This window comes from Neomonachus schauinslandi, chromosome X (assembly GCF_002201575.2).
Source record: "Neomonachus schauinslandi chromosome X, ASM220157v2, whole genome shotgun sequence".
NCBI classification, from domain to species: domain Eukaryota; kingdom Metazoa; phylum Chordata; class Mammalia; order Carnivora; family Phocidae; genus Neomonachus; species Neomonachus schauinslandi.
The window spans coordinates 77,540,298-77,551,412 of record NC_058419.1 but is presented as its reverse complement, the minus strand read 5'-3'; the positions used below and the strand labels follow the sequence as shown (position 1 = coordinate 77,551,412).

The 11,115-nt window shown below is 46.1% G+C and overlaps 1 protein-coding gene across 1 annotated transcript; it reads left to right on the top strand.

Moving 5' to 3' along the window:
* The first annotated feature begins 2,639 nt into the window (after nt 1-2,639).
* On the top strand, nt 2,640-3,758 carry LOC110581998 (Y-box-binding protein 3-like). Its single transcript, XM_044911604.1, has one exon. The coding sequence runs from the start codon at nt 2,640-2,642 to the stop codon at nt 3,756-3,758; it is 1,119 nt and encodes a 372-aa protein (XP_044767539.1).
* The last annotated feature ends 7,357 nt before the right edge of the window (nt 3,759-11,115 follow it).

The following is an 11,115-nucleotide window of genomic DNA, read 5'->3' as shown; positions in this document are numbered from 1 at the left end:
ATCCCAAGCAGACTGCCCGCTGAGCACAGAGCCTGACGTGGAGCTCGATCTCAGGACCCCGAGATCATAACGTGAGCCGAAATCACGTGCCGGACTCTCAACCAACTGAGCCACGTAAAGCTGCCCCTAAAGTGTTCACTCTTTAGTGAGCTTTAGTGAGCTTAGAATCTAGTGGGGATCATAGTGAGACAGAAAGCCTTACACATTAGGGAAGAAGTAGAGTAGCCATTAACCTTTGGGCTGTAAGTGCAACCAGATTTCCAAGAAGAAAGAGATTGGGGTCGACTGGTGCATTTGGAAAGGGAGTGGGAGGGGATTGCAAAACTGAGATTCAGAGGGAAGATAGGATTTGTACAGACAGAGGAGAGGAGAGAAGGTATATTTCTAGGAGAATGAGGACAAAAGTGAACACGGGCACAGAGATGGGAATGACCATGGCAAATATGGGAAGCATCAAGAAGAGCTCTCAGGACATGAAAGAAAGAACTATTGACAATATCATAGAACTGACCTGGTGGGACAGTGGAGCATACAGTGGACTAAGAACCAGAGGGCCTGAATTCCCAAAGGTATTATCCTGGTTCTGCACTTACTACATGGGTGTGCTTGGTTAGGTCAGTTAGATGCTTTGTGCCCTGGTGCCCTGACTTACTCACAGTCATGTGAGGATACTGACAGGAGCCTGCTTCTCTCTCAGGCTTGTTGTAAAAACCACAAGAGATGATGCCTGAAGACGTGTTTTATTTTTTTAATTTAATTTATTTTTATTTTATTATTATCTTTTATTCATTTATTTCAGAGTGAGAGAGAGAGCAAGCGCACAAGCAGGGGGAGCGGCAGGCAGAGAGAGAGGGAGAAGCAGACTCCCCGCTGAGCAAGGAGCCTGAGGCGGGGCTTAACCCCAGGACCCTGGGATCATGACCTGAGCCGAGGGTCGATGCTTAACCGAATGAGCCACCCAGGGGCCCCAAGAAGTGTTTTTTAAATAGTAAAATAAAAATGAGCATCCCTTCTTCCATTTGGTATTACACCGGCATGTCGAAGAAATGGCTCCTGAGTCTACAATAGGGTTTGTTTTCTAGTTGGTTGCAGGCAGAAGGTTACTGCATGTGGGAATAGGGGCTGCTGATTACTTGATATGAAGGCAATTTTTGCCCCTGAAGAGGGGCAGGCCTGGGAGCCTGAACACAGGGGAGACAGATCATCCAAGCAAGAGGAGTTTCTTGGGTTCTCTGCTGGGTTGTATGACCTCTCTGAAAGAGGTCCCTGTTCTCTGACATCAGATGAACCAAGTGACAAAACTGTACACGAAGGCCGGTGAGGTGTGGTGGAAAGAGACCTGGACGTGGAATGAAATCTATCTGAAATCAGATGTTAGATCTTGTTATCTCTGGGCCCCAGTTCCCCCATCTGTCAAACTGAAGTAAAAACAACACCTGCCCCACTTCCTTATAGAGTGGGTTGTTGCAAGGCTCAAATGCACAACATGTGAGAGGTTTCTGGCCAACTTGGCTTATTTTCATTGTTCTTATTAATAAAGGAAAACTGAGTTTTCTGACCAGTTGCCATCTACTATTTTAGCGTGCTCTATCATCATTTCTGAAAGGTTATATTTCAGTAGAGCTAGCTGTCCCTTACCACCGTATTAACACTGTAGTTAGGCTGAATTCTTAGGGTTTCTATATAATTAAATCAGAACCGCAATTTAGGATGAAGATCACAGAGTTATAAACCATTCGCGGGGGGGGGGGGCGGGCAGAGTCTGGATCTGCAGTTAAAACACAAGGCAAATTGGCTCAGTTCTATTTTACGCCACCTGATCATTTATTTGCTTTATGTGGGCAAGAACAGAGAGCTCAACGAGGTCTTCAGGATGTCCCAGTTAACAAAAGTGTTCCCACTCAGCTTCACTAGTCTACAACCCTAACACTAGCCTGGATAAACCTGCACTAGTTTAGTGTCCTCGCAGTACTAGCATTCTAGCCCTGGCAGGCTTCCCCAGTCCCTCTGCGGGAAAACCAAACAAAAAAACAACCCACAGTGGGCTTCTTTGATTGGGTCTTAATTTCATGTGGTTGTCATTTTGTCTCAAGTTACACAACATGCCTCACCCACATACAGAGCTCACAAGGACTTGGAAGAGGAACAGGGTTTTGTGAGAGTATTTAGAGAGTGCCCTTAGAAGGCTGGGAATATCTCCAACCAAGGGAGAGAGATGGAAATTGGGTCCTCTCTTCCCACCCACTCAAACAAGCAAGAGAATCTTCAAGAAGACCACTTCCTAGAGCTTCAAGTGCACCCCTCTCCATGAGGGACCAAGAGGTGCTGTGACGTGGCACCTGGAGCTCGAGGCAGAGTGCATCTGCCCCACCCCCCAGCTCAGGCAGCCTCTAGGACCCCACTGAGACGTCACCGCGGCCACCACTGTTTGGTCCGCGTCCTGTTGCCCCAGGAGACGCCACAGGCCTTTCCAAGAGTCTCAGAGTGAAGCCAAAGAGTCCTGGGCCCCGACCCAAGACCCTTCCTTCCAGAGCGAGGCTCCTGCCTCCAGACCGAGGCCCTTCCCCCTCCCCCTCCCCCCATCACCGAGGACCAAATTTCCCTCAGGTTCTCCGAGAAAGGAGAGCAAGGACAGCCTCATGAGTGAGGTGGGAGAGGTCACCGTCACGGAGGTGACCGCCTCAGTCTCGCCTCAAGCCACGCAGAAACTCCTGGTTTCCTTGGGAGGCGGAGATCCTCCCCGGGCACCAGTCGCAGGCAACCTCAGCGGAGATGCGATCCCCAAGACCACCGCGGCAGCAGGCGCCAAGGGAAAGGTGCCCGAAAAGGTCATCGCCAAGAGGGTGCGAGGCTCCGTCAAGTGGTTTAACGTGAAGAACGGGTACGGTTTCATCAGCAGGCATGATACCCAGGAAGATGTGTTCGTTCACCAGACGGCCATCACCCGAAACAACCCTCACAAATACCAGCGCAGCGTGGGCGACGGCGAGACAGTCGAGTTCGACGTGGTGCAGGGTGAGCGGGGCACCGAGGCCGCTAACGTGACCGGGCCAGCAGGTGCCCCGGTGCAGGGCAGCCGCTACGCTGCCAACCGCCCCCGCTTCCGCACGGGCTTCTACCTTCGCCGCCGCGCACCGCCCCCGCGAGGTCCCAGGGGCGCTGGGGAGGACGTCGACGAAGGTGAAGCCAGTGGCGAAGGCTTCACCGAGGCCCAGGGCCAGAGGCGCCGCCTGCCCGGCGGACCCCAAGACCAAAGGCTGCGGCGCTTCCCGCCGTACCGCAGGGCCTCCGCCGTGTCCCGCCGCCCGTCGATCCTCGCTCCCACCAGCGGCCCGAGGCCCACCCACCTGCCCGGCTCCGCCCCAGCCTCAAGGCCCGAGGGCGCCCCGCGGCGGGGGCCAGGCCCCAGCTACCGGCTGAGTCGCCCTAGGGGCCGAGGCACCACCACTCCTGGTCCAAGACCCTCAGCGGGCATCTCTGAGGAGCTGGACGCGGAAGACAAGGAAAGCGGACGTGAGGCCAGCGGCCCGCAGCAGAAGCCCCCGCCACGCTACGGATCCCGCCGCCCCAACAACCCACGCCGCCGCCCACAGCAGGCGCCTGGTGCCCAGGGCCAGGACACCGTGGGAGGAGAAGGCAAGGTCGAGAAGAGCAGTGCTGAAACACCCGCTTTGGTTGCTTTGGCCAAGAAGAGCAGCGCCGCTGAGGAGGAGGACGCCTTGGTCGCCGGGGTCCCCTCTGCCACCCAGGCCAAGTAACAACAGCCTGGCTCCCTCCCCAGGGACTCCCAGGCCTGGGCTACAGGGGATGTCCCCTTGAGGAGATGATGCCCTTTAATGCAATGCAGTCCAAACATCCACCTTGACTGTTAGATTTGTGCCCTGAGAAAAAAATACATGCCCCTTCCCCAAGGTTTCAGGAAAAACTACAAGACCTATATATTTCTAAATTCCCTCTTACCATCTGTATTGGTAATTTCTGTACACACACACACACACACACACACACACCCACCCACCCACCCATGCACACACCTATTCTTTTAAAAGATCTGACCAGGACCACAGCTATTATTCTGTGTCACCAGGGGAATTAGATGAAGTACTTATAAAAATTCTTTTTAATTTTAATAACAAAAACAAAGATGATCTGATATTGAAGATTACCTTACATTGCTGTGTGATATTACTCACCTGAGTGGTCATTATCTCAATAAATCATTTCATGTTGCTTTTATCTGTTATTGTCTGATTTTTAAAAAAATCTTGTCAGCACATAAGTGTATTGAGGCAGTCCTTTCGGTTTGTTTCAGAACCAGCTTTAGCAAACATCATACCTATTGTTCTGTGTACAAGACGTGAGTGTAAGGCTAATTGTGGACTTACGGGGGGGGGGGTGAACTTCTCAAGAGTGTTCTAAAGGATTAGAACATTAGGTAGGGTATGTGCTATGGTGAGCGCTGTGAATTGTGTAAGACTGATGAATCACAGACCTGTACCCCTGAAACAAGTAATATATTATATGTTAATAATAATAAAAAAAAGAACACATTTTGGGGCACACTGACTTGGGCTGGAGTTTCCATGCCACCCTTTATGTGCCGTGAGACCTTGGGCAAATCATTTTACCTCTCTAAGCCTTCGTTACCTTGCCTGAGAAATGGGGAAATGACCTACCGCCCACGGTCTGTATGAGGCTTAATTGAGCTGAAGCACATATATATGTATTATGTATTATAGATCATATTACGTATTTATATATAATATCTCATTTAACTCTCATAATAACCCACACATAAATGGTAAATACTGATGCATAGCAATGCTTTAATAAATTCATGTTAACACAGTGCCCCCCCCAAAACAAGAATACACAGAGAGGGAAGAAGTGTCCCCATCACATCCCCTTCCCCTACTATTTGAGCAATAAATCCGGAGGGTGGGTCCAACTACCCACACTTACTACTTAGATAGTCTTTGAGACAAAACTCAAAAAGCTGGACAAAACACCATGACAGGTGAAAAAAAAAAAAAAGGGAGGGGGCTCTCTGGAGGCAGAATTTGCCTTTATTTTGTAATGGATTTGATCTCAGTACTTAAAAGAACATGGGCACGAGGGGCTGGGGGGTTTGGGAGAAATGGAAACATGTTGGTCAAAGGGTAAAATCTTCCAGTTACAAGATGAATAAGTTCCAGGGGCCTAATGTATGGCATGATGACTATAGTTACCGTACTGTGTTGTATACTTGAAAGTTGCTACGAGAGTGGAGCTTTAATGTTCCCACCACGACAATAACGAAATGTTAATTAAGTGAAGTGAAGGATGTGTTAGCCTGATTGAGGTAAACATGTCTCAAAATATGCGTGTATCATATTATCCCATTGTGCATCTTAGACTTACACAATATCATATGTCAACTACATCCCAATAAAGCTAGGGAAAAAAAAAAAAACCTGAAGAAAATTTAAAAAGAAAGCGGGCATGAAACAGGCATAATTTTTGTCGTGCATACCTCTGGAGCTGAAGAAACTTCTAGTCCAGATTTTCCATGTGCGCTTCCTGATTGGGTCCACCCAGGGAGGCTGTGCAGGATTCCTGGAAGGCTAAATGGGTGAGTTTCAGCCCACCTCAGCCCCTTTCCCATCAGATAGAGAAGCTCCGACTGGGAATGCCATCCCTGTCCTGGTTTTCCTTTGAATATATTGGGATTGGTGGGAGGGTCAGAGGCAGGGTTGGCAGGGGGCGAGTGGCCAATGAATACATTTGAAACTAACGGGGGGCTTTAGAACTTCATTTTATAGATTGGGGAAATTAGATTATCAATAGCAAAATAAAAATACTTTTCTGGTTTAAATGTTGAGGCCTTTCATACCACATTATAGCGCAGCGTAAGGGATTCGGAGAGTGAGTACTCAGGCACTCAATATGGCTAAATATCCTCACTCAATTCGAGTAGAAACAGGAGAGATTACTCATTCAGGAAATATTTGAGTGTGCGCTTGTGCCAGAAACTCTGCCAGGCACTAGGGGTTACATCATGGTGAAGAAGATGGCCCCTTCTCTCAAGGAGCCCACAGTCTAGTGAAGAGGGAGACAAAACTGGCAAGGACCACACAATGGAGTGAGTAGTCTGGTGGAATTAGCCCAGGATGTCAGAGGAAACACAGGTGACTTAGGTGCTGGAGGGGTTGGTTCCAGGCTAAAGGCACCACTACTTCAATACCTGAATTTAAAATTATATCTAGCATGTGGCACCTGGCGGGCTTAGTTAGTTAAGCCTCTGCCTTTGGCTCAGGTCATGATCCTGAGATCCTGGGCTCTAGCCCCTCAGGTCAGGTCAGGTTCCCTGCTCCACAGGGAGTCTTTTTCACCCTCTCCCTCTGCCCCTCCCTACCCCCCACCCCTCCACCCTAACACTCCCAGCCCCCCACCCCCCAACCCCACCCCAGCCCTGCTCCTGAGCGCTCTCTCTCTCTCTCTCTCAAATAAATAAAGTCTTTTAAAAAACTGTATCTAGCAATCACCACAAACAGAACTCAGATTTGATCAATTTATGTCAACATACAGCTAGAAGTTGTTACTCCAGACTCCCAGCCCAGTGCACTCTTCCCACTACACCAGCTGACTTCTTTGGAGGTTAGCAGAGTGTACCACAAATCACTAAGCCTAAGAACCTGTACTGACACACAACACCAAGAGAGAATGGGGCGGGGCGGGGGGAGGAGAGACTTGAAGTGAGACTAAACCTGCTATGATTGGGAGATAGCTCAGATCCCTCCTAGATGCCTTGTCATGTCAACCAACAGGCATAGATATGTCAAGGGGAAATGTTTTCTGTATATACATGTTGGGTTCACAGGCTGCTCCCCACTGTGAGGAGTTGACCTGGCTGATGGAGAGGTGAGTGGGTTGAAGGGTACTGCCTTGCAGTCTGAGAATTGTGAAGAGTGTGGTTGAGCAAAGCAGTATTCACATAAGTCCTCCTCTTAAAGGACCCTGTCAGGAACATATGTGAGCAGGGAAAATTCCAGATCCCTTATGCTGATGTTTTATGACCTCTATTTCCCCAAAGAGAAAATAAAGTTCCAATTGAGAAATGCACTGTCTCCTGATACTTTGACCCCGCACAGTCAAAAATAGAGGCTAGTAGTCTTAGGGCTCATGTTCAAAGATAGAAGGGACCTACATAAACAATGGCTTATAAAGGATAAAGGAGAAAGATGTAGGTGGGATGGACACAGACATCAGAAAGTGTAAAATACGGTACTGTATAAATGGTCTATGTAGGGGCGCCTGGGTGGCTCAGTCGGTTAAGTGTCAGCCTTCGGCTCAGGTGGTGATCTCAGGGTCTGGGATCGAGCCCAACATTGGGCTTTCTGCTCAGCACGGAGTTTGCTTCTCCCTCTCTCTGCTCATGCTCTCTCTCTCTCTCAAATAAAATCTTTTTATTAAAAAAAAAGGGTCTATATATAAGCAGCACGAAGATGACATTGGAATTTTGTTGAAAGATTTTTCAATGTGCTACAAAAACCTAACTTTTTAAGAGGAAAATAAAAAGGAGGGGGGACGTGTGTATATCCATAGGGTCCACAGAAAAGTGCTCACCAAGTCTCAACCACAGAATTTGGAAATAAAGCTGCCCGATGAGAGTTAGAATAGGAAAATGCACATATTCTAGAAGCGCATGACCCAAATCATGGGATTAAACTTAACATTTTGAATTGGGGTGAGCCAAAAAAAAAAAAAAAAACAACAACAACATTGAAATAAGTGGATTGAAACAAAACCCAAGGTTTCAATGACATCAACTTTTCGGCTAGTAACATGACTCCTAAGACATTTATGTTTTATGAGCCCACATAAGGTTCCACCTTTTCCTTGTCCACTCAGCTATACGGGCCTCAATGCCCTTCCTTTTATTTACAATAAATCTCTTGAAAGGGGTGCATCATCTTCCCCACGTTCCAAGGTTTCCTTGCTTGACTTCAGTCACCATCTAAATGTTATAGACCCTGAAATTCATAGCCCACGCATGGACTTCTCCTTTGACCCCAGGCCTATATCCAACAGTCTGCCCCACAACTTGGAACTCTCACAGTTGCTGCAATCTACAAAGGGACAAAATAGTGTTTATGGTCCAGGAAACAAGATTTTTACGGTTTTTAATTTCAGTAGAGTTAACATATAGTGTTATATTAGTTTCAGGTATACGATATAGTGATTCAACAATTCTATACATTACTCAGTGCTCATCATAAGTGTACTCTTTATACCCCATCACCTATTTATCCATCCTTCCCCCCCACCCCCCCCCCACACACCTCCTCTCTGGTAACCATCAGTTTGTTCTCTATAGTTAAGCGTCTGTTTCTTGGTTTCTCTCTCCCTCTCTCTCCTTTGTTCAATTGCTTTGTTTCTTAAATTCCACATATGAGTGAAATCATACGGTATTTGTCTTTGTCCGACTTCTTTCACTTAGCGTTTTAATCTAGGTGTAGCTTCCTCCCTCATTTGAATAAATGGATAGAAAGACATTGACAGTGGTAAAGAGAGGATAACCAAGACTTTTGCTGAAAGTTATACTTCCTCAAGGGATTAATGTCTTATAGAGTGTAAAAATATATAAGGGGTGGAGGAATATTTGTCTGTTCATGATGTTCTGAAGACAGAAAGTATTTTTTTTCTAGTAGACAAGAGAACTGAAATTTACCCCATATTTAGACAATAAATAGCTAACTGATATTATGACCAGTCTTTGAGAATGATTTGTTCTAACAGTGCAGGTGAAAGTTTAGTTTAGACACGTTTTCCACATCAATTGTGATTAGTTCCCCAAGTTAGACACCAAAGGATGATTTCACTCCATATTGTAGCAAAATTCAACTATCAAATTTGATCTGGGGCCTAGAAGCAAGCAGGGTTATATGATGCAGTGGAATGGATGAAAACAGCCTGGGCAAAGTCATGCTAAGATTTGAATACCTAAAAGATTCTCGATTCTCTTGAGAAGTATTCATCACATGAGCCCAATACCTTACACTTGTGATACCTGTCAATTATAAAAAAAAAATAAATAAAAGCAACTGATGGTTTTGATTAGTGTGCTTGAAGTATGTGGGATTTTATGAAGAACTGTGGCTCTACGTGAATTAAAAATTTCCAAGCAGGGCTCCTGGGTGGCTCAGTCGGTTAAGCAACTGCCTTCGGCTCAGGTCATGATCCCAGGGTCCTGGGATCGAGCCCCACATCAGGCTCCCTGCTCGTCAGGGTTCCTGCTTCTCCCTCTCCCTCTGAGGCTTCCACTGTTAGTGCTCTCCTGCTCTGTCGTTCTGTCAAATAAATAAATAAAATGTTTAAAAAAAAATTTCCAAACAGTCCTGAAGAGCATGCTTTGGGTGAAGGCAAGTGGCCGACTCGGGTCCACCAGCAGGGGAGGAGACTTCCTCTAGAGCCACGTTCTCCAATATAGTGGCCACTAGTCGTATGTGACTATCAAATTTGGTTAAAATTAAATAAAATTGAAAACTCAGTCTCACTAGCCACATTTGAAGTGCTCATTAGCTGCACATGAATAGTGGCTGCTGCGCTGTGTACAGTGCAGAAATAGAACATTTCTATCAGCATCGTGAGTTCTGCTACATAGTGCTGTTCTATAATCAGTTGCCCCAAGTGAATTTGTCCTTTCCTTCTACTTCTGAATATATAGGTCATCTGGATAACCACTAAGTGGGTTGGTGATGTTTGTGGGGGTGGAGAGGAGTTAGAAAAATGGAAGTACAAAGTGGTCACGTTTAGATTTATAAGGTCTCATTTGTCTTCATTGCGCTTGCTGAGATGCTATGATGGCTGGGGACAGGGCCTGGGGAAAGTTGGTAGCCATCCAAAGGCCATTCGTTCTGAAACGCTGTGCTGTGGAACTTGAGGAATTTGGGTCTTGCCTTCTGTGGTCCAGAAGGCATCAGCTGGTAGTCAGATCATCATCTCAAACTCATTGTCCAAAACTCAACTTTGTGTTCCTTCTTCCATTCCACTAGCATGGAAATCCATTTTCAATATATTTTCTGTTTGATTTTTTTTACTGTTCTTTTTGTTACTATCTCCAGCATTGTGCCAGCCCTCTTCTCCGTCTCGAGACCTTGGAATTGCCTATTGAGAGGATACAAAACAAATGTCTTTGTAAACTGAAAATTACTTTACAAATATTAGCATGTGGGGCTATTGTAGTGATCATATTTTATTCTTCATTTTGCTTGTCATCAACATTAACATAACACAGTATGTCAATGCCTTCCTGCTAAAGACTAGCAGGAGAATACATTTGTAGTTGAACAAGTTGGGTTTGTTACTCATTGCAGTAAGAGAGAAAGCTTACGGTGGGGCAATGTGAGCCATATATGTCAGAGGGTGAAATAAAAGGCATATTCAAGGGTTTGGGCTTGGGTGGGGTGATTTGGGTGACGGTTTAAGAAAGCCGAGTTTTGACTGGGTTTGGATGCTGTCAGGAAGAGAGAGTATCCCCATGATTATTTTAATAAACCTCTTGTACAGAGAGAACCGATTAGAGTGAGCTTAAACCTGTAATTGGTAGAAACAAACAAACAGAGGGAAAAAAACACAACAAACAAAATAATCTAGCAGTCATTCGTTTTAGCTAGGAGAGAAATATATGATGGTTTGCACAGTGATCTTACTTTTGTCTGTGCTTAAAAAAATATATGAAGCGGCCTTTGTTTTCTCTCATTTTATGATGGCCTCAGAGTGACCTTGTCCAAAGGTGTGAGATTTTTTAACGTCCAATGGGAGAACAACATGTCTTAGCCTGGATGTCAGGAGATTTTTTTTTTTTCCTTTTGTAGTACCCCCATTTGACCAAAGACATTAAGTTACAAGGCATTAATCCATTTTGTCTAGATTTTCACCATTGCTCTGATTTTGCCGATCAGGAGTTTGTTTAGAAAATGTAGTCTGTAACTGGTCATGGGTCAGTCTCTCCTGCTCCTTTTGTTGTACGATGCATAGTTGAATCCTCTGATGTGACACTGGCTGTGCAGTAGCGTTTAGGGCTCTGGATAGGATGCACTGGCCAACTGTAGAACAAGCAATCACACAAAACAC

What these genes read in the sequence shown, in the direction of transcription:
- LOC110581998 (XM_044911604.1), top strand. Translation starts at nt 2,640, where the DNA reads ATGAGTGAGGTGGGAGAGGTCACCGTCACGGAGGTGACCGCCTCAGTC.